Raw genomic sequence first — 24,993 nt, 5'->3', positions numbered from 1 at the left:
TATATGAAGTGAGACATGATCGAGATCGCTGATTATTTCTCAGGCAGGTATGAGCCTAGCACTGAGCAGCATATTGTCTTGTCCACAGGTGATGCCATGTTACCAAAAGTTATTGATTTTAACAGTTTGCTTACTTTCTGGTGTCATTCCAGGGGGTGCAGTATTTGACAGTCTGGGAGGACATGTTTGACAGACCAAGCTGCTTTGCTAGGGATAAATCTGCACTTATACCTTCTTAGCTGACTGATATTGGCAAAGACCTTTTTCCATCCCCATTGTGCCTTTTTTAGGCAATGCCGAATTGATAACCTGCCAACTTAACTGAACCTATGAAAATATCTGAAGGTGGTACTGCTCAATGCTAGAAGTCTTAAAAAGAAACTCCACTCTCTACAAGCCTTCCTCTCCCTGAAGTATTTATTCGACATCTGTGTAGTAAAGTGGTTTAAAGTTGCGGAGAATACCCCAGCAATGCAGGTTTACAATACCTTGCACTCCTTTAGGCAAGCTACTGCACAGGAGGGAACTAAAGGTGGATGAGTCTGTCTATATTAAAAGCAACCTCACATCTAGACTTGTTAAAGTGTATGACCCACTGGAACTCATACATGTGCAACTCGCCATAAACAGGGTCTCGTACCATATCCTTGCAACCTATGGGTCCCCCACCATGTCCCAGAAAACCCATACTACCTATCTCAGTTTACTAGAATCCCTCACCATTCAACCCAATATAATAATTAATGGGAAATTTCAATTACCCTTGTATAGATTTGGAATCCTAGACCACTTCTAATGCACAAGCCCTATGATTCCTAAACTTCATTTAATATCAACATTTAATATCAGCACCCTGGAACAGTTTGTCTGTTCTCCTACCAGGGGTACAAACTTCCTTGACCTTGTACTCATGAGCATGGGGTCCAATATTCCTCCCCCAATGTAATGTCTTTGCTTGTCAGATTTGACCATAAGACAGTGTTACTTGAAATAAAAATTAAATCTGGAGATCCAGAGAAGCCAATAACCATTAGGAACTATTCCAAGGTTAACCTGTCTTTATTCCAAGCATGCCCAATCCCAGTAAACAACATAGCATATACTGAGCTATTCATAAAATTTCTGTACAGCCATATTGATAGCTGTACAGAGTGAGCTGTGCCCACTCATTAAGAATAAGACAAACTCAAAGGACAAGCCACTCTGGTGGAATCACAATATCAGTCTGTTATACAGCAAAAGAAAAAAAAAATCTTGACCAGGCATAGGAAGAACAAAGCCATACATACTAAAAGCCCCCAACCAATCTAAACAGGTAGCTAAGAGGGTTAATTAATAATTCATAGGCTAAATTTGAAGAAAAAAATAGCTTGTCAGGCAAAGGACAACCAAAAAGCTTTCTACAGCTATGCCCGTAACCTCAGGAAAAATACACAACAATGCGCAGAACGTATTGTAAATGGCATTACCTATACTGAACCAAAGGCCATTGCCAAACCTTTGGCTGACAGGTTCAACTTAAATTTTTACCCCCACCCCACCCAGTAGTCCAAAGGAAATACCGCATACCATAGTCCCCCCAAGCATTACAAGGGAACAGGTAATCAATGCACTTTCCAAGGCAAAAAAACACTACATCGATGGGCCCAGATAACATCCCAGGATGTTTAATAAATAACATGAAACATGACCTGTGTGGTTCACTTGAATCACTTTTCGACTGGAGCCTTCAGTCAGGTTTTGTGCCCAAGGATTGGAAGATAGCTACAGTCATTCGCCTGCACAAAGGAGGTCCAACCACTGATCCAGGGAACTACAGGCCTATGAGTCTGGTAAGCGTTATATGTAAGGCCATGGAAAGAATCATCATGGACATGATAAATGAGGACATGGGTAACCTGCAAACACTAGATTCATCACAGTTCAACTTTGTTAAAGGAAGGTCGTGCCTATTAAATCTGGTGGACTTTTGTGAGATAGTTACCAAAGCATTAGATGAGGGTAAGTCTGTGCACACAGCTTGCTTCGACCTGGCCAACGCTTTTAATACAATACCCCACTCAGGCATTATAGACAAGCTTACTAATTTAAGTATAAACCCTTTTATCACCCGCTGGATAGCCAGCTGTCTCAATGATAGGCCCAAGAGGTCAAAATAGGTGAGGCTACCTCCACCAAGAGGCCAGTCAGTAGCAGAGTCTCTCAGGGCTCCGTACAGGGCCCTTCCTTTTTGGCATCCATTTCTATGAAATGGAAGCAAATGCTGAAAGTTTGTCTGACTAAGTTTGCATATGATTGCAAGCTGGGAGTTATCATCTGTTCTCCTGCAGACACTAGCATTCTTCAGAAGATCCATCTCTAACAAATGGTGCCAAAGCCATTGTCTTAAACTCAAGGCTACGAAATGCATAATTGTACCCTTTGGGAAGTCAACCATCCCGGCTAATTACCGTGTTGATAATACTCTCCTAACAGTTGACCCAGTGGTCCGGGATCTGGGTACGCATGTAGACAGTACCTTTGACCACTACTTGGCCAGAGTGGAGAGGAAATCCTTTTATGTTGCACACCTTATAAGTAAGGGCATAGCATCTAGGTTCAAAGAGGTCATTATCCCACTGAACTCTGCCCTTATCAGACCAGTGAGAGTACACTGCTGCGTTTGGTATATACCTGATCAGGCATATGCCGCAACTAGAGCAAGCTCAGAGGTTCTTTACAAAAAGAATAAAAGACATAACAAACCTGGTTACGCAGAGTGCCTTAAAGCCCTTTCCCTCTACTCAAGTCTCCTATAGATTGCTTGAGGGGTGATCTATGCCTGGCTTACAAGGCAACTGCAAACACCACACTTATGAATCTCCTGCATATTTGTAAGTTAGAGAGTACCAGAAGTACAAGGTCTAGGGACCTGAATTTTGACTGCAACTTAAACAGAACATGCTGGAGAGAGAGCTTTGTGTCTCAGAGTCTGCCCACTCATATAACAGGTTTCCTATCCACTTGAAGCTGAGTTTATCTATTACCCAGTTTAAGTGCAAGCTAGACCAGGGAAGTAAGAAATTTACACCCAGGCCTGGCACCTGTGTACCTTATGGACAGAGGTAGCTTATAAGTGCCTGGCTGTCAATGTCCTCTTCAGATACAAGACGTAATTATTCTTTTGGGAAAGCTTTGCTAGGCTTAGGAGCCCCCCCCCCCCCCCCCCCGGGGGCCATTAGCCTAGTAACAATCTATATATCTCAACAAAAACAAATTCTGTATTTAATTTGCCTGCTATCTTCTATCCCTTTGCCCTTGCCATTCTTACTGTCTGAACATACCCCTGACAAGTTTTTCTCCAGCAAAATTCCAACTCACTACCTTTTGCATTTGCCTGTACTTTATTACAGCTTTTTTTCTTTATCATGACGCAACACATATATACACTATTCACCTTTCTTTACCTCCTTTTTGCTTTCTACTCCTGTTTCCCACACCTCCTGTCTCTTATTTCTCCTACACTTTAATGTAAAATTTTAATGTGACATTTTAAACCTCAATGTATATGCCATTTTTCCTTGTATACATATGTAATGACTGTATTTTCCTGATTGCATATTTTCTGTAGTAAGCTGCCTGTCAGTAATTGTATATCCATAGTTTAACTTTAAGCTTTGCAGATTTCTCTCCTCTTATATAAAATTTTTCTATTTTGTAACTGGTGCTTTTGTTCCTGTGCCTCTAATCAATACCCTAGTCAACAAAAGCAATAAATAAATGTATAAAAATTATAACTCTTTCAGTGCTCCAGAATGTCTATCTTTTCTTGTAAGAGTATGATGCATTCAGTTTTTGTTCTCTCAGTTATAACCAAGGTTGTTTTGAAAAAGTATCATAAAATTTTGAAGTGTGTATGGTTGCCGTGCAGTAATATGAACCCAGCTACTTCCGTTACTTCATTTGCCTTCAAAATTTTGGGAATAGCTCAACATTAACAGAACATTGATGATCCAGAGGGAAACAGAATGTAAGAAATACTATTGTTGATGGGCCTTGATGCAGAGAAAGCATTTGACAGAGTAAGATGGGACTTTATGAGCAGGACAGTGGGAGCATTTGCATTTCCTGAAAAAATTAAAAGGTTGATTAGGAGGACATATGAGGGATTGGAGACTAAAATTAAAGTGGGTCTGATAATTTCTGCTTGAGCAGAGGAACCAGGCAAGGGTGCCCTTTTTATCCTTTATTTGCATTATATTTAGAACCATTGGCAAATAAAATAAGGTATTCAGAAATTCAAGGATATAATTGGTATGGTAGTCAAGAGAAGCCTGGGTGTATTTGCAGATGATATTATTTTATACCTGACAAAACCAGAAAGAGACATACAATGTTGTGGAACATTTTCAGACAGTTTCAAATCTTTTCGAGATACAAAATTAATGAAGCTAAAACAAAGGCTATAGCAGTAAATTATGTACCTACACATGAATTGGTTCAGCAATATCCATATTTATGGGGACATGATAAAATCAAGTATTTAGGAGTATGGATTAAAAATGTTTCTGGTGTGGCAGCTAAGGATATGTGGGAAGAGACTAAACAATGATAATACAAAAACTCAGAAAATGGAAGCTTTGTTATATGGATATGGATAATAAGATACAAACAGTTAAAATGTTTAGTCCCATTAGTTTTGTACACAGGTCAGGCATATTTTTATCAACCAGAGGAGAAGTAATGACTAGTAATTAATAGGGAGGGGAAGATAGCAAGAGTCAATTGGGATAAGCTGATTCTACCAGTAGAATGGGGCAGATTGGGATTACCCGATTTGAAGGGGTATTTCAGAGCTAGCAGAAAGCTATAATTCAAAGGAGAAACTGGGATTTTGGATGCAGGCCTGTAAAGAGAATAACAATAATCATGCAGAATATTATATCCATATAGTAACAAAGTATCTTAAGAACTAAAACAACATGGGAATGGAGAAAGGAGAATCTGCCTATAGGGCTGACTGCAGTTAGGGATATAGACAATAGGCAAGGTGGGGCTGGAAGTTATTGGAGAAAACAGGCAAAGGAACCAAGCTATTGGGAGCAAATAACTAGAGAGGGAAAAATGATAGAATGGGAAGCCGCCAAGAATGTATTTGGGCTGCAGGTTAGAGATTGCCTTCCCTATCGAGGATTGATGTCCGAATACAGGCAAAGAGAAAGAAATGGGGGGGGGGGGGCTAAACAAAAGACCACCACTGGTAGAGTTTTTAGTAGAATATAGAACAGAAGCTGACATTACAAAAGGAATAATTAGTAGAGCATATAAAATATTGCATGATAATCAATCAAAGGAGGTTAGAAAGGATTAGGAAGAGATTGGATAAGCAATTCACAAAGAAACAATGGGAGGATATATGTATGTCTCCCAAATATGCAACTAAATCTAGAAGATTTAGTATTTTGCTTGGAAATGTTTGCATAGATATTTTTGTACCCCAAGTAGACTCCAGAGAATTTTTCCTCGGGTAGACAGCAAATGGAGGTGTAACTAGGAAGAAAGTGGTAATTGGGGGCATATTTTCTGGGAGTGTAGTGAGTTGGCAGACTAAAGGTTCCATGCAGTCTGCTTTGTTGAAGATGCTGGGTGAGCAAATTGGTGTAACTAAGGAAATTATTATTTTTTTTTTTTTTTTAGCTTTGGTACAGAATCTGAATTGCCTAGACATAGTAAAGCCTTGCTTGGTCTAATTATAATGGCTACCAAAAAATTAAATTACTAGAAAATGGAAATCAGTCTAAACCAACTTTACTAGAAGTAGCAAAGATAGTAACAGAGATAAAACAACTGAAATTTGGATCTTTAGAAAAGGGTAGGAGCAAACTGCAAAGGAAAAAAAATGGGAATTCTGGGAACAGTACATACAGGGGAGGAATTCTATTTAAAATAAGGCAGGACTTAAATGAGCTTTGTAATATTTGACTGAAAATTATTGGGTAGGTTATCAACTGATGAATAATGTTTGCAACTGGGAGTGTGTCAGTATGGTTTGTGATTCAAAATGCTTGCAACTAGGATTGTGTCATTTTGGTTTGTTTTCATTCATATAAATGTATGATTGCCTGTGTCTGGTTTATATTAAATCAGCGAACGCTGATTTATCGACCCGATATAAGCAAAAGCTTACAATCCTGACTTAGAACAGCGATGTTTTTCCAAGGGAAAAAAATCCCTGTTCCACAAAAGGAAAAAAAAAACTTTAAAACATTACATATAGTGGGGGGGGGGGGCTTTGCCCCCCACACCCCCCTACTTAAATATACCAACTCCGAGATCGCACTACACTGACGAAAATGGCAAAGTAACTGAGGCGGCCAAGCGATTTATTTCCTAGGGAAAGAAATCGCTTATATGCCGTTTCATGCTTTCAAGTTTGATCAAGACGCATTCGAAAGAATGCATCTTCGATCATATAATAGTAACCCCCTGTGTCTTAAGTGATGTTTTAATAAACATGTTTCTTGTTTAAAAAAAAGGGACAGGAATTAAATGTATGCAATGTTGTATAGGTAATATGATGTACAGCAATATATGTGAAGTATAATGTTTGTAAATGGGAACTTGTTAGTACAGCTTGATTACTTTTATATAAATGTAAATTTGTATGCGTCACAAGTGATAATTCAATAAAGATATGTAAAAAAATGTGGATAACTGTGACTGTCCATGCAGTCACTCTAGGAATCTGTTATGAGTTGGAAGAGAGTGAGCATGATTAGGAGACTGTTTCATTGAATTTTGACAACAAAATAACTTGGTGACCTTGTAGTTTGGAGGGGGCAAGTCCCCTTCCCCCACTCCTTGTAGGTGGCTTGCACCACTTTCCTTAAGTTAATATCCTTTGAGGTGATGCAGTCTGGGGGAAAGGTTACAAAATTAAACACGATGGTACACCAGTGCTGTTGGAATTAACTGTAGACTTACCATAACATGGACCGTAATGATCCTTTTGCAAATTATATGCGCTAAAGTATTTTGTAAATTTGTTGATACCGTACCTGGAGCCAGTCTACAAAAGCTTAGGCTACTTCCTGTCATGCTGTACATCTGACATAAGACCTGTACATGAAACTCTCTGCTGATACTTAAGGGATGTACAATCCCATAAGTTAGCATTAATGCAACAGTGATCTATTTAAACATCTATTGCAATGGTAAGTTCTTACTAAACTATACATTACACCCGTGTTTTGGGACCTTTTATCTTCCACCATTCAAAAAAAAAAACACTTTTGCTTGCTCTTTATATCCATGCCTCATTTGTTTGCAGATTTTCATTTGGCTACTTTGGTAAGGGAATAGTAATTTTCCAAAAAAAGTTGGGGTGTACAGAACTGCATTACAGAGTCAACTAATGACATTGGCAGATCTTTTTGAGCAGGAGATGAATGAACTGCAGACTTTAAAATGGCTTTTGACATTTTAAAAAACAGTATAGATGTAAGGTTTGTAATATATCTGAAAATACCATGTTTAGCTACTTTCTAACACTTGATGGCAGAAATACTGACAACTGTTCTCATTAAATTATTTTAAATTTCCAAAAAATTCTGAATTTTCTGTAGTAGTAGTGTCATTACTGCTGTAGTCTTCAAAAATGTTTTGTTGAGACATTCTCCTAACAATATATATTTTTTTGTTAAGGACATGAAACAGAAGTAGCTTTCTTTTGTAATGAAGATTATGAAAAATACAGAGCTGATCCAAAAACTGTTTGGTAGCCAGAAGATACCATGGCAAGTATCTTGCATTTGTCTTTCTACTACAGTGTTTACTTGTTCAGTTAAATGAATGTATGATTATCTTTTCTTGATAATGTTTTAAATATTCAGTTGAATGAACAAACAAAAAAAAAAACTTCAAAAAGAAGCAGCAAAATCCTTCAGGTGTTATGGATAGGTTAACCACACTCAAACGCCATAGTCTATAGCTGTAGTAACGAGAGCTTTCATCCTTTCCTCATTCTTGGTGTCATGGGTCTATTAAGAGTGAGATATGTTTCTGTCAACATAAATGGATTATCTAAAATTTTCTACAATTTTCAGTACTGACCTGTGAGCCAGCCGTTAAAAACTGACAATGAGCATTTTATTTTGCTAAATGTTGTTATGGTAGTGTTTGAAACATTTGCTTCAGAATGTCTATTCAGTTTTACCAATGTATGCTATTTATAGTTGATTTCCATTTGGGTAATATTTAATTCCTGCATAACTCCTTGTGTATTTCAAGTACCCTGTTGCAAAACATCCTTTTTCCTTTCTTTATAATATTTGTGATGTAAACTGCTTGTGTAGTCCTTTCCCTTTATGGTTACATCAGCCATATATCAAGGCCCATGAAGGGAAGATATATTTGTAGAAAATTTACCACAAAGACTTCTATAGCCATTGTGAATTTTATTTAGGGCCTAAACATGATATTGTCGAATGTAATATTTGTCAGGATTTCACATCTAAAGCTATTGAGAGTAGACAACGTTCCCTGCCTGTAGAAGAAGGGACTTAAGGCTTTTACCTGGTTTGTGATGACATCTACAGAGTTACCCTCTGGCTTCTGTGTCTTCTCCAAGAAAAGACAACTAAAGAAGCAAGTTGAAGGGACATAGGAGATGCAATTCAGGCATCCAACATTCTGGGTGAGGAGAGAGGTGCCAGTTTGGTGCTCTCTTGGCTCCTGGGCGCTATACCTTTTTGTCCCCGGGTCGCTAGCAAAGCCCCTGTGGAAACTGCCTAATTTAAAGATCCATGCATGTTGCCTTCTCACAAGATTATTGTGCCATGTTGGTGCATGCATTGCTTTTAGTGGTGGCCACATACCCTCCCTTTTCCCTATGGGGAACCCATTCCAGAATGCCACCCCTGTGTGCACCCTAACCACGGAACATCTGCCCTAAGATAGAGGGGCATTTCTGTGGCCAATTGACCCTTACAAATCTCAACTTTAGCTCAGTGTTCTGAAGCTCTGAGTTGTCCTTTACTTATAGGCCTTCTGTAAGCTGTTCACACAGTTAATGTGCATAGTTTGGTACATAAAAGGAAGCCATCATGGTATGAGACTTGAGCCCTGGGCCATGAACTAGTCCTAATTGCGTTTCACATTCCAAGGAAGTCCTCTCCCATAGAGGGCAGACGGAACATGGACCTAGTTCTGTCTTTGTGAATGGTCAGTGAATTTGAATGACTCTTAACAGGACATTCTGCATATTGTAACTCCCGGTGATTTGACCTGCTTGTATCATTACAAATGTGAAGTACAAGAACTTTTATCCCCTAGTCGCAGATACCCCTACTATAATCAAGGATGCCCTATGGAGCAGTGGCTTTAAGTCTACTTTATACCTATCCCCCTTTCCATTGCATATCAAAATGGTCCAGAAAGTGAAGACATTCGAGTGGAAATAGATTCTGCTGGCCTGCTTTTGGCCAACCTAATTATGATTTCCTCTCCCAATGCCATATATGCTGGAAGGCCTGCTCAGACGTCTTCCCTTCAGATGTCTGACTCACCCCTCAGGGAGACATAATATAGACATTAATGGATTAAAGCTGTCATTATGACTTCTTCAAATTCAAACATGGCAGACAGTTGCATTTTTACTGACCAATTTAGGAGGATTTTACCTCCTTGCAAAAAACATAAACTAGAAAAACTGTATAAGAATAAATAGAACTGCTTTGTCATTTTAGCTGTCCATACAGATTTTCGGTGCACCCATCGAGCAAGTGTAACAGAGCTTTTTGAACAGGGATTTAGGTACTCTGCTGTTAAAATGCATCTGGCAGCAATTTGTAATTTCCATTATTTTTAAAAGAATACTGGAACATTTGTACGATATTGAAAAAAGGACACCAGAAGTGCCCTTTACAGATGCACTTTGGTTTAAAAGAATTTTTAATTAAAATTGTGCCTGCTAATATCATAGGTGGCCTATGGGAAACTACCCAGGAATACAGAGAGTAAATTTGTTAGTATGGCTTAGATGCAACTAAACATCCAGGCTACGACAGGGTTTTGATCATCAGTATTTTAAAATTAAGACCAGCCAAGCTGTGACTTGCAATGTTCGAGTATTAACATTTTTAAATGTGTATATTTAATTTTGAATGTTATTTTCTGCTAGTGTAACTTTACATTTCACTTTTCAGCAGTCCGTAGTGGTTTTTATTATGTCAGTCCTTCTGTCATATGATATTGTTTTTGTCACATGATACTGCTTATGTACCATAAAAAAGATGTCTTGTGTGTTTTAGTCATGTTTCTGCAGAAGGCCATTAAGATTTTGGGTGAAAGCACTTAAACATTAAATTTCTTGTGCTGCAGCCCATTGTGTGGTTTCAGTTCAAGTTTCCGCTTTGGTACAGGAGATGGCTTCCAATAATTTAGAGGAAATGTAAATTACATAGAGATGCGTTTAAAATAAGTGAAACACTGAAGAAATAAATATGTATATAAACAAAAGGCTGGAAAAATGTAAGAAGCTTTAGCTATTTGAGCTGATAAAATTGCAGAAATCAGAGGATGAAATTAAAAATAAACTGGCTGAGCATGAAGCTTCTCAAGAAGACCTGTTTCAAAAAAAAAAAAAAAAAAGATATAGCATCCAGAGAGAACATGAGACTTTGTTCTTTCCAGTTACTCTGGTTCAGCAGAGAGAGCTAATTTTTTTGAAAAATCAAATGAGCAACTGGATTGATGTTCCACAGCAGGATTTGTTAAGTAATGGGCAGCAGATCTTGTGTTTGCTCCTAATGTGGTCATGAGAAAGAAGCTAAGCACTATATTCATAAAATATGCAAACGTATCGGTCAAAAGAGCTGCTCCTGATAAAACTGTGGCAGAAAGGAAAAATATTAGAAACTGGTAACAGGATAATGTTTGTAGAAAGTGATTATTCACTGCACAGCAGGCTGAAAAGAAGTGCATTTATCCCAGCTAGCCGGGAATGTCAAGAGAGTTAAGCTGCTGCATCCATCTGTCCTCAGAATATTTTTTCCTGAAGGATCAAATACATTTTCAAATGCAGAACAGGCTGGGGACATAAAGTTTAATCAACAGAGTGAGCCAGCAAATGGAAGGAGACACTATTTTTCATTCTTTTGACAATAACAAAATCATAAAGAGACCGTCAGTGAAACCTTTACCATTGCTCCAAAGGAAATGCTTGAGTGACAGAAAAAAGCACAGGAGCTGACTATATGAATTGAGGGTACTTTGGAAGTGAACCAGAGACTGGTGTTGGGAGAGAGAGATGACGTGGAAGAAAACCAGCAACACTGTGAAATTAGTAAATGCATTGGAGACTGTAAAGTATCAGTCCCATTAGATACAGGATTTGATGTGAGATGTGGCTTTGTAGGAAGTGATTGAGAAGGAGAAAACTTTTGTTGACTGTGTTAAACTGGTGGGTAAAGTGTAAAGCATGTACCCATTTTGTCAGTGATGTTTAGAAAGGCACTGAAGAAGTAACTGCAAGTAAAACCATTTTTGTTCTTAATATCTGTATAACCATTTCATGACATAAATTGCATTTACATTGTAAAGAAGTTTTGTATAGGGTGCAGTTGGGGATTTTAAATGTGAGGAGGATGAGCCTTATCAATGACTATAGTATATGCTAAAGATATTAAAGAAAGAAAATACTTTTTTTGAGTTGTAATGTTTCCAGACTTTACACTAACAAGATAAAACAGGCTGGAAAGAAGCACAATAAAGTTAATGTAATGTAAAAGTGAATTGATTACATTACATTATATATACAATTATAATCATCCCTTGTTTTTATGTGGGTGGATATCTAGATGAATATCCCTGGCTTACATTAGAGATGAGTTTTTTTTAAGCAAATAGATTTGAAAATAAGACAAACAGATGAAGATCATGGAAAATGGTAGTTTCCTTACATTTGTAAATTCATTAGCTATTTTCTAATGACAAACATTCTCACTGGGAGACCAGAAGTCTACAGGTTCAAGCAATTAACCATGAAAAGCCAACTGTGTGTGCTGAGTGAAATTTATGGATTCTTTCGTGCGTCTGCAAAGTTACTGGTTGTTTTGTCTCCTTACAAACTGCTTTTACTTGTCAACAAGCTGTCTGCATGTACAAAACTATTAACCATGAGAGGTATGTGCAATATAAAGTGTACCTAACATTTAAATATACATTATCAAACAGTTCAGTGAAAATAAATGAAGTTTGAAACTGTGGAAATTGAATAAGTTGCATACGTATTTGCACCCCCAACTGCATTAATGCATTTACTAAAATAGTGTATAGTTTATTTATGTAAAGCTAGCCAGTGCACTTTTTCTTATTGGTAATTGTAAATGTTTACTGAAAGGATGCAAGCTATTTTTTGCATCTGGGCGGGGAACAGAGGTAAGAAAAGAACAGATTATAGTTGGTGCTAAGTGGAAACACAAGGCTTTAAGATGGGTGACCTTGGGACCTCAAGGCTTTAACATGCACTTTAGCTTGGGTAACTTATTTTAGAGTAGATGATGCCTGTGAGTAAAGCCATTGATTTGTGACGGCTACTTCTATCTGGAAGGGTGAACTTTAGTTTTTAAAAATGTACATCATTCTGTATGTTTGAAAGTTAAAAGGATAGGGTTCTGCAAATTTGTTTTTTTTTGTCTGAGTGTTTTGAAGGAAAAAAAGTCTTGAAAATGTAGCATAGGTTCAGGTGTAGATGACAAGAAGCAACTGTATAAGAGATCAGAATGCCAAACAGTGTGTGCATGCTGAATAAAAGTTGTAAATACACATTTTAGAATGACTGCTGTGTATAATAGGTGAAAGTAATAGCTTTCTATCATAATGGCTACTCTGTCGGTATTAAAATTGAATGTAAATGACCTTGCAAAGAGTACTGAATTATACTAAGAAATGTATGATGCAAATCAGAATATTTCAGGAGACATATTTGGATAGAAATGAGCATATGAATTTGACAAACAATGGATTTTAGGATGGACATTCAGCAGAATATGAGGGACAAAGGAAAAGGGGAATAATACTGATCCTTAGAGAAGTTCCAGTAGTGATCAAAGTGGGAAAAAAAGACTGGCAGATTTGTGGTGGCAAGCGAAGAGGATTATGCTGGCTTGTATTTATTTCATCACAAACTGCTAATATTATATATGCTAATATGCTTAAGAGAATTTTCGGAGTAGTAGTCAGCAATATTTATAGGTGGAGACTGGAACTTGATATGCAATAGTAAGAATGTATCTTCTGATGAAATATGAGAGAATATTTGATATGGAGTATGAGAATTCAGTAAGAGGATCTCATAATTTACATATTCCCCAAGGTAGAGTTACTGAGCTAGACTGGATAGAAATGCATATACCACATGAAGCCATGACAGACATCCAATAAGTATTTCAGATTGTGCACTGATAAAATTAAGCTAAAGATGCGGGGTGATGACGTAAACCAAGACACTGGTGCTTTCCCACTTATGTTATGAGCTTCAGAAATGGATGGTAGAGATTATTCAAGAGTTATTAGGGAAGTTAAAAAAATATTCAGAAGGGATAACTAGAGAGCAGGTTAAAATAAAAATGAAGTTTAAAAGCAGGGTACAAGTAAGATAGAAAGATATGGAAAAGTAATAGAATTATTTGGAGTGGTTGCAAAATAAAGGTAATCATACAAAACAACATGAGGAGCAAGTATTGAGTGCTAAAGGGAGTATTTGGATAATAGACAACTTTAGAAAGTTTGCTGGTAGGGAACTGTTTGGATAACTCCAGAGCACAAAAACTTTTAGCACAACTTAGGCAACATAAAGTAGAAGGGGTTGTTTACAAACTTAAGGAACCTATGAGAAGAAAAATAACCAGAGGTTCTATACAAGTATTAGAGGTATTTCAAAAATGTTATGAGAATTTGTTTAAAGCAGAAGAATGTGGAAACCAAGTAAAGGCACAAATTGAAATATTTACGGAATACTTGACTGTGCAAAAGTTAGATGAAGATGTTTCTCAACAGTTAGTAGGTAAGACAAGGAAGAGTTGTGGTAAAAATGATAATATGTAATCAGTCAACAGGGGAGTCATTAGGAAGCAATAGTATTCCTATGGAAGTTTTGAAAGTTGGGAGGGAGGAAAGTGATACTGATAAACAAAGCCTTCCAGGGTCTTTATTTAAAAGTGGGTGAGGATGGAGTACCAGTATCTTGGCAGAAACCAGTGATTGTATCACCCAAAGAGGGTGAAGGCCCTTCAGACTCTGTTTCACATAGGCACATTTACATTTATACAAAAGTAATCAAACTGTATTAACAAACATTGTACTGCACATATATTGCTATATATAATAGAACCTAAGCAACATTACATAAATTATTCAGTTCCTTCCCCCTTTTTTAAATAAGAAACATCTTTATTAAACCATCACTTATGAGACACGCAATCATACATTTAAATAAATGAAAACAAATCACACCAACACCATCCTAGTTTTAAGCATTTTACATCACAAATCATATTGATACAGTCCCAGTGGCAAACATTATACATTACTTATCTACCCAATTATTTTCAAACATTACATAGCTAATTTAAGTCCTGCCTCTTTTTAAATCTCATTCCTCCCTTGTATGTATTGTTCCCACAATTCACTTTTTTCCTGTGTAGATTGCTCCTACCCTTTTCTAAAGATCTCAATTCCAGTTGTTTTATCTCAGTTGTTAACTACTTCTAATATAGTCTGTTTAGATTTTGATTTCCATTTTTTAGTAATTGCTTTTTTTGGCAGCCACCATAATTACACAGCAAGACCTTACCATGAATGGGTAATTCAGATTCTATATCACAGCTGAGAAAATCATCTCCTTTAATCTGCCCACCCACCGTCTCTGACATTGCATCCCGCAGGGAATCTTAAACTCCACAAACCCTCTGTACCTCCAGAAAATATGTTCACAAACAACTTTCTTCCCTGTCATACCTCCAACATTTGCTATCTACCTGAGGAAAAATTCTCTGGAGTCTACTTGGGGTATAAAATATATATGTAAACATTTTCAAGCAAAAATCCTCAGTCTTCTTGATTTTGTTGCTTATTTTGGGAGACGTACATATATCCTCCCATTGCTTCTTTTTGAATTGCTAATAGAGTCTCACTTCCCAATCCTTTCTAACCTACTCTGATTCTTGTAGTTATCATGCACTATTTTATCTGCTGTACTAATTATTCCTTTTTAATGTCCGCTTCTGTCCTATATTCCACTAAAAACTCTACCAGTGATGGTCTTTCATTTAGGACCCCCTGTTTCTTTCTCTTTGCCTATACTCTGATGCCAATCCTTGATAGGGAAGGCAGTCTCTAACCTGCAGTCCAAATACATTCTTGGCCTCTTCCCATTCTGTTACCTTTCCCTCCCTAGATATTTGCTCCCAATGCCTAGGTTCCTTTGCCAGTTTTCTCCAGTAAATTGCAGTTCTCTCTTGCCTATCTATATCCCTAATTACAGTCAGCCCTATTGGCAGAATCTCCTTTCTCTATTCTCATGTTGGCATATTTCTTGGAGTACTTTCTGCTACTTTATGGATATAATATTCTGTATGATTGTTGTTCTCCTTAAAGTACTGCATCCAAAATCCCAGTCTTGCCTTGTTTCTTGAGCTTCCCGCGTTTCAACATTAGACCCATTTCACTTTAATCCATGATTTTAAAGTGTTTATCTATACTAGCTAAGAGAATTGCAAGGGTGTTGCCAAAATTTATATATATGGATTAGTGTGGTTTTGGGGCGGGAAGGCTAACATTTAACAGCATTAATAGAACAAAGATGATATAGAGGGAAGCAGAATGTAAGAAAACATTGCTATTGTTGGTGGATCTTAATGCAACAAAAGCAAGGGATTTTATGAGCAGGGTAATGATAACATTTGCATTGCTTGATAGATTAATAGGGTTAATTCTGAGGATATGTTGAAGGTTATAACTCAGAATTAGGTGGGAAGATTCTTCTTGGACAAGCTGCGTTTGAACATAGGAACAACACAGGGGTGTCCTCTTTCCCCTTTACTTTATATTTGGAGCCATTGGCAAAGAAAATAAGGAGCTCAGAATTTCCAGAATATAAATGGTAAGGTAATCGAGAAAAGTTAACTTTATATGTAGGTGATATTTTTTGCTTGAAATATCCAGAAAAGGACCTTCCATTGTTGTGGAACATTTTGGAGTAGTTTCAGGTCTTTTCAGGGTATTAAATTTAATGAATGTAAAACAAAGAATTTAGTGGCAAACTGTGTACCCACACATGAACTCTTTCAGCAGTGCCTGTACTTATGGAGACATGCTAAGATGAAGCATTTAGGTGTAGGGATTAAGGATTCTGTTATGGCAACTAAGGATATCTGAAAAGAGACGAAACAAAAGACAGTACAAAAAATAAGAAATGCATCGTACTATCCATAATCTAAAATTTTCCAAGTAGTAAAAATGTTTTACACATAGATCAGGCACATTTTTATCAACCAGAGGAGACTTTGTGGGACTTTGTGGATAATTCATAGGAAGGTCAAGGGTACCAAGTCTCTTGACCATTACCCATTGATAACTTCAACCCTAGACTGAACCTCCCTTTTGAGGAGGGCTATGCCATTTTGTGCCTGGGTTAATTTATGAATATCCATCTAGTTGTCCAGGTCCTGCTTTGAAGGAAGATAGTCTAGCACACTGCTTTGTCTGCAGAGGGATTCTATTCCAGAGGTGAGAAAGACACTGAGCAAAACAATCTTTCTCAATACCTTGTTTTATTGATCTGATGAAGCAGGTTTAAGTCTCTACTTCTAGTATTTGTAAGAACTGTTTGATTTGTGAAGGTGCAAGAGATCCTGAACTGCTGGGTCCCTGTTGACTGTAAGGTAAGGTTTAGGATAACTCTAAGGCAAGGTATAGGTCTTCTCTGAAGAACATATAAAACAAAAAGAGGGCAGTGCTTCTAATCTTTTCTGGTAGCATAGGAATTTTAAGCCTATGGTCATCTTTTGTTAGGAACATCTAGGGTCTTTCCAACAGTTTGACATATCTGGTGAGATTTATCCCAAAGGAGGCATTGTGTTCTATAATTAGTCTGATCAGTGCTGAAAAGAAGGGAACAATTACCTCTTTTGATTTGGATGATATTCCCTTGTTATCAAATGAGAAGGATTTCCTGACCGCTGTTGGTATATGTTGGTCAAAGGTGAGGAAATTATCAATCCAGGTTCTCTTCAGTAAAGAACTAGTAAAACTTGCGTAAGAGGGAAAGAGAGCAAGAGGCAAGTGATATAAGTTGACTTTCCTAATAGAACAAGGTGGTTCAGAATTACCTGATTTGATGGGCTTTCATAGAACCATATAGTTAAGGCTCATACATAATGCAGGCAGAAGTTTAAAAATCAATGTGTAAAGAGATAATGGTGAAACAAGGTGGGGAAGGGTTCAAGGAATAAGGAAAGAGTAGGATCTTGGCTGAGAGCCCTTAAGGATGATAACAAAAGACTTGCAAAATTTTATTTTCTTGACATAGTAGACTGTATTCTATGAACTAATCCAACACCAGCATGGAGAAAGGAGATTTTACCAATTGGGGTAACCACAATTAGGGATGTAGAAAATGGGCAAGAGGAGGCTGGAATTTACTGAAAAAAATTAACAAAGAAACCAAAGTATTTGGAGCAAATAACTAGATAAAGGTAATATAGTTGGATGAGGCCAAGCAGAAACTTGGGCTGCAGATTAGAGACTGCATTCTCTTCCAGGGATTGATATTGGAGTATAGGCAAGCAGAAAGGATCAGGGGAGAGCTAAATGAAAGATTAGCCCTGATAAGAGTTTTTAGTTGAGTCTAGAATAGAAGCTGTTACAAAAACAATAATTAGTGGTGCATATAAAATATTGCATGATGTCTAAGACAAGTCAGAGAAGGTTATAAAACATTGGGAAGAGAAACTGGAAAGGCAATTTACAAAAAGACAATGCCTTCCAAATATGCAACAAAGTCCAAAAGGTTTAGGATTTTGCTTGGTAGTATTTGCGTAGGTATGTTTGTAACCCAAGCAAACTTCATAGAATTCTTTCTTGTGTATATAGCAAATGCTGAAGGCATGATAGGAAAGAGAGAGAGGCAATTGGAAGGATGTTTTCTGGGAAAGTTACTTATAAGAGTTTAAAAAATTCCTACAGAGTACTTTGTTTAAAATGTTAGAGGATCAATGGTTGTAAATTAAGGAAATTATTCTTTTGAATATAGAAAATAAACTGTTCTGTAACTGAATAGACACTCGGTCTTCACCTCAGAGCCTCACAAATATAATAAAAAATCGAACAGACCACAGCTGAAGAGTATATAGTTGAAACCAACGTTGCTTAATACACAGAGTAAGTTCTTTCACGATCTGTAACTGACCGCTTCTTCAGACTTATACATTCAAATGAAATAATCATAGCATTTAAATAGTATCTCATCAAATCAACAATTGAAGTAAATCATTCAAGTCTATTGATCAAATAAAGCACTTAAAAACACAGTAAATAGATTCTGTCAAAACATTTGAAACCCTAAAAACTAATAAAACAGCAGAGTTATAAAAAACAGCTAAGCTGAATAGGAATAAATATCTTTCAAAAAGCTTAGTGTTTAAGTAGTTTGGCTTTAAGGAAGGAAAACCAACAGAAGTTTCAAAGAGCACATTCTAGAGCATTTAAGAGATATAAATAATGCTAAAGAAACTAGTGCCTTAGCAAGACATGTTCAAGCAGAAGGCTCTCAACATGTTTTTAACTTTTTAGTGTTCGAGATTATAGAACAAAGTATGAGGGACAGTGACATTAAGAACAAGACGGAAGCAGCAGAACAAAAATGGATTTTGCTGCTGCATGAAGATAAACTGCCAGGGATTAATGGTGCAGTGTCACTTAAGCCCTTCCTTAAAGCCAAACCACTTAAACACTAAGCTTTTTGAAAGATATTTATTGCTATTCAGCTTAGCTGTTTTTTATACCTTTGCTGTTTTATTAGTTTTTAGGGTTTCAAATGTTTTGACAGAATCTATTTACTGTGTTAAGTGCTTTATTTGATCAATAGACTTGACTGATTTACTTCAATTGTTGATTTGATGAGATACTATTTAAATGCTATGATTATTTCATTTGAATGTATAAGTCTGAAAAAGCGGTCAGTTACAGATCGTGAAAGCGCTTACTTTGTGTATTAAACAACGTTGGTTTCAACTATATAATCTTCAGCTGTGGTCTGTTCAATTATTCTTTTGAACTGGGATATAGGATCTGAATTGCTTAGACACCATAAGACCTTACTAAGTTTGGTATTGGCTGCCAAGAATGCAATCACTGGAAAATGGAAGTCAAAATTTAAACCAGCCATAGCCAAAGTGTATACTATTGTAAAAAGAGAGAAAAGAATTGAAGGTAGATCTTTCAAAAAGTGAAGGAGCAAATTATATAGAAATAAATGTAATTTTTGAGAACAATGCATGCAGAATAATGTTCAGGAGGAGTGAGGTTTAAGAGAAGGCAGGAATTACGCAATGTATATATTGTTAGAGTGAATGATAATTGTTGAAATTAAAACATGCATGCTGCATGAAAGAATAAAAGTCACTATGTTTTTTCTTTTCTATTAGTGTACGTGTACCTATGTCATTTTTAAATTGTGGTTTAATAAGTATGTTTTAAAAAAGAACTTCTGCTAACAATTCTTCATGAATAACTGTAGAGTCTTTAGGTAATTCTGCAGTTACCCATTTATATAGATAACAGTGAGAGGAAGATAGTTAAAGAATTCAGAAATATTCAAACAATGACGTAGAAGTACAGCTACTGAAAGAAAAACAGTGAGAGGCTGGTTTGAGCAAAAAATTGGTAACAAGATAATTCATTTATTTCTTTCAGTAAAGAAATAAATTGTATTAGTAAAATGTTTAAAGTTTAATGTTCACATTTAACTGAATTGCAGTTCCCAATCAAGTGAAAAGATGCATAAGTGAAATGCATATAGGGACAGTGAATTACATGAGATACAACGTACTGACCAAGTAGTGCAAAGCTATGGTTTTTTCAAGGCATACAGTAAAAGCTGTTAATTACCCACTTCAGCTACGTTCTAGTTGTATGAAATCAGTCAAGTCAGTTAGCACCAAGGATTAAAGCTGTTGGCTGTTAATGAGTTGTTTCCTGTGATCCAGGATTTAATTTCCTCAGTCTCCATTTACCTTCTATACAACTCTGAACAAGTCAGTTAATCACATATTTCTCTGGTGTTTTGGGAAATTGGAATAGATACCACAATGGTCTTCTGGAGTTCATGCCTTGTAACAGCCAATAAACCTCTAAAGTAAAGAAAACACTAGGAAAGCAGCAGTGGCAAACATTTTGTTTTTGAAAATGCAGATGACAAAGACAATTACAAGTCTAAGACAAAGTAAGAATGCAACGTTTTTAGCCTGAAGTTCCTGGTTAAGAAGCCCAACCAAGATTTTTTTCCCCATAGGAAAAATGGAAGATGTGGCATAATCACGAGCTTCTATATAAGACAGGTCCATCACAGTCCATGGAAGATGAGTAGTTAGAAGTGTCTGAGTCAGTGCTGTCCAGAGGGCATAGAAACTGAAAGAACTGTAATAACCAAGATTTATAAAGAGATTCCACAAGCCATGCCTCCCAGGAAAATAATGCCATAAGCACTGCCCTTAATGAGGAGAAGGCATCCAGGGAAAACAGCTTTGTCATGCACTTCTGATGAGATAAAGCAACAGAAGAAGAACCGGCATAGAAGTGGACTGTTCATGAATTAATCATGATAGTCAAGACTGAAAAGTTGCATTTATTAAGATGTTTTTTTTCACTGTGAGCAAATTGTCATTTTGATATTGACTATTTTTTGCTTATTGTAGAAATAAGTTGATTCAAAATGACCACTGCATCATAATGCATGATATGATATAATATATTCTAAGGGTGATGTAGAATATGGAGTGGATGTCAGGCTTTAAATGCTAATGTCCTGCTACAGGGAATTTGCATGCCATGTGGTATATATTCCTTTTAGAAAGCACTCTAAATAAAAATACCTCATGAAGACTAGAAACTTGTTCCTACTGTCTGTTTTGTTTATTCAGCATCTTGACAAATTTCCCAGATGTTGCAACTTTCATACTGACTTAGTGCATTATAGTCTTATAATATAAACATTGCATAATAGAAGAAATGGAAGGGAATATGGATAATGTAAGTTCATAGGTAGTTTTTTTTTTTTTTTACAAACATTTGAGTCTCAAATGCTCAAAAATTACTTTGTTGAAGCCAAGGATTTGAGCTCCTTTTAGGGTTTTAGCAACTTGTTAGCATCTCATAGCCTTAATGCTCTTTACTAGCTGCCAGACCTTGCAGTCTGTTTACATAATGCACCTTTCATAGTCTTGACAGATAAGAGGAAAGGGGATGTATTCTTATTTGGAGGAAATAGGAATTTAATATGCAGAACCAATTTGTTTTCCACTTTACATATTGTCTGCAATCTAGTACCTGGTTCACCAAATTGATACTATTCTCATTGTTCTCTCTGTAGGTATTTCCTGTCAGGTGACCTACCTTGTTCATTCTAATCACTCCAGTGCAGGGTGTTTTCAACCAGCCACCTTCAAAAGATGTCTGCATTCTGGTCCTACTTTTCCACTGATCATGGATCGTACATGAAATAAGAGTTGCAAGCTAAAGCATATGAATTAGGGTTTGAATGTCTTACCAAAATGTTTTGCAGTTCAAGACAGGCAAAAACGTACAAGTGTGATCTTTAGCTGACATATCTGACAGTGTGGTTAGTAGGGAGCATTTTTTTCTAATACATATTATAGTGAGTTAATAAAACTAATGTGCCCATATCTCATTTGCATGACATCCAATTTGGTGAGGCATTTATTTTGTTGGTAGTTTGTAACCATTAACCTACAGTGATCTAATCATGTATATCCAGCTCCTTTCCTTGCGTACATTTCCAGATGTACATTAAGGGATTATGATACAGAATTTAAAGTTACTGTGTAAACTATGATAAAATCTATGGGACTGAAACTTGATGTGTTAAGTTTGCCATAGTTTCATAGTTTTTAGTAGAGCAGGTTCTTTTACGTGAAGTGTGTAAAACTGCTAAAATGTTTGCTTTGGTATACTTGGAGCCATCCACAGTTAGGTATGTTATATTTAGTAATAATTTCCTGTGCTGTGAATGCATCTATATCTTTCAGTTACTCAGTGCTGAATCTTTCTTTTACTGTTGGATATATACCCCAATGTATAGCATGTGAGAAAAATCAATGGTATTCATTGGTATAAATCAGAGAAATTGTTTCATTTGGTTAATATTAATTGTACTTGTATAGCTTACACAAATAAGTATAGTGAAAAGGTTAAACATTGGGCTATAACTCTTCAGGTTGTGTACTGGCTTTGGTTTACCATTGATTTTTAAACCAGAAAGTAAGTAAAGTCTTCCAGTGCATGTATCCTCTTCCACAACACAGTGTATTTTGGATCTGGAAAGTTCAGCTTACCACGTATTGTCTACTTAGTCTGGGTTTAAGTGGCATCAATAAAAATGCTAAAACTTTGTGCTCTTTCCTTGAAGCAGAGAAAAGGAATGTATACAGTCATGGATAACACAAAAACAAATAATGGTTGCAAAATGTTTCTTCATTGGTATTGACAATATATGCAAGTTCTTGTAATAAAAGCTAAATAATAACGGGGCTTCTTAGAGTTCTGTAGCCGGATTTGATTTAAAAATAACTGTTTCAATGCCTGAAATATTAATGTTGCTGCTACTTCAGTCTGTTTCCCATCATAAGTGTATATTCTATGAGGATGTACACCAACACAAAGCACTTTTGATGTATGTTTTGCCTATATTTATTTTCAACTTGAAAAGATTTTGTTTTAGATCTAATATCACAGAGACTTTGGGTCTACATCTGGTTTGTCTTTTTTTTTTTTTCATTGCGGTTTGGTATTCTTTTCTATAAAGTTGTGATTGGGGACACACATGCCATAATGTCATGTATGCACAAGTGCAGCACTGAGACTGACTTTTCTTCTCTTCTGCTTGCAGATTTCAGATGTTGGTACTGATGTATGTCATAAGAAAGTTGTGCCAATTCTATAGTGCAGGCAAATAGTACCCTGACTGAGAATCCAAGTTTGAGTAGAGGACTTGGGTACGTAAGGAGCCCACTTGGGGCATATAAGTGAGTGGCTTAAATGCTGTCTTCCTCCTCCTTCTCTTTGGGAGGGTAGATGGATTTCTGTAGATTAAGGGCTCTAATTCAAGCATACATGTGAGAGGGAGGGTGTGTCTGTGTGTAGCATGTAGGTCATGAGCCATTTTTATGGCACTGAGCACCAAAAAGTAGGATATAAGGGTAGGTCACATCCTATAACATCATGATGGCACATACTGGAACATGGCAAATAGTACATTGATGGAGGGATATAGAAAACAGATTTAAAGAAAATGTTATGGACATATTCACAATTTGATTCCCAAAGCACTGAGGCCTTCATAATATTGTGGCCACCAAGTAATGAGTCAAGAATTGTAACAGCATTGTCTGTGCTTGGGGAAGAAAAAGATAACATGATTCATTGCCATAAGTGCTAAAAGGTCAGCTGGTTCACTTACAAACATTGAAGTAAGGAACTCCTAGCCAAAATCAGTAATTAGGTGATAGAGGAGTTTGCTTGCTCAATACAAGGTCAGCACGAATGTCCTGCATACACTTTCAAGCCTCTGCTGGACCACAACCAGACGACCAGAAAACTGTGCAAAAACATCTGTCTTTCCCTGCAGGAATGAAGTCCGTCATTGAGGTGGTCTTTAATTTCCTAAGTGTTGTGATCTCATTTCTAAGTAGCAAGGACATAAGCTCACAAGAGGCATATGTCTACAGGCATCATGAGGAGATGTCACCCATGAAGTAGGTATTTTCCATCCCTCCCCTGTCAATAAGGCTCAAGGTCTTCAGCTTGTTTCATTGATGGCCATCTGAAGGCGGCTTAATTTCAGAGCTCTGTAAAATTATTTAGTCAGACAGGAATTCAGTCGATATCAACTAAACTTTACAAAATCTTGTCAATAATACTTTGTGCTTCACTTGTAACAACTTTGGAAAATTATTTTGAAGAAATTTTTGTCAAATTACCCAAGACATATTAGAAACAAAATGAGCAGCACCAAATACTCTCAAATGAATTCAGCACTGAAGGAGGAGATACAAATGTTAACTTCAACTCTACAAACATCTATGAAAATAGATAACATCCAGCAAAACCTATAACATATTCAAAAGAACAACCAGAAGCAGACAAAAATTTTCAGTGAACCACAGCAGCACCAGAGTAAAATCTCTGACATGGAAGTTGCACTAACTGATATGGATGGGAGGCTTAAAGAAGATGAGCAACATACTGACTTTCTGCTTAAACAAAACACCTAGTTAATAAATAAACTTGATGATCTCAAGAACTGAGAAAGAAGGTGCAATACAAGAATTTTAGGTCTCCCCAAGAAAACGTACGGAAATGACATTATTACCTTTATGAACTCCTGGAATCCGGAAATACTGGACTTACAAAAAGGGCTTTCATATGGAATTGAAAGAGCCCATAGAACACTAGGTAAGCCAGCTTCATCTTCCTCTTCTGCAGCACCAAGGCCAGTTATTATAAAATTCATCTCTTGTATAGATAAAGACCTTCTACCAAAAACAGCTTGGCAGAAAGCTTCATTAAAATATAAGTAAAGTTTATTAGATTTGACAGTGATAATTTTGCAAGAGTACTGGGAATGAGGAAAACGTTGGCCTTTTGTAAAGCTACTAAAAATAATATCCAAACACAAATCTTCTATCCTGCAAGAATAAAAATGCATCTGTCTAATAG

The 24,993-nt window shown here is 36.7% G+C and overlaps 1 protein-coding gene across 1 annotated transcript in view; it reads left to right on the top strand.

The window, feature by feature from the left end:
- Positions 1 to 22,815, top strand: part of CCHR6.PART0H2orf76 (chromosome chr6.part0 C2orf76 homolog) — a 600,781-nt gene extending 577,966 nt beyond the window's left edge. The window contains exons 6-7 of the mRNA XM_044074994.1: positions 7,684 to 7,775; positions 21,629 to 22,815. Of these exons, the coding sequence (XP_043930929.1) occupies positions 7,684 to 7,760 (77 nt within the window). The 3' untranslated portion in view covers positions 7,761 to 7,775; positions 21,629 to 22,815. The remainder of the gene's footprint in view (positions 1 to 7,683; positions 7,776 to 21,628) is intronic.
- The last annotated feature ends 2,178 nt before the right edge of the window (positions 22,816 to 24,993 follow it).

This window comes from Protopterus annectens, chromosome 6.part0, assembly GCF_019279795.1.
Source record: "Protopterus annectens isolate FY-2018-M chromosome 6.part0, PAN1.0, whole genome shotgun sequence".
NCBI classification, from domain to species: Eukaryota; Metazoa; Chordata; order Ceratodontiformes; family Protopteridae; genus Protopterus; species Protopterus annectens.
The sequence above is the reverse complement of the archived record's forward strand: the minus strand, read 5'-3'. Positions and strand labels throughout refer to the sequence as shown.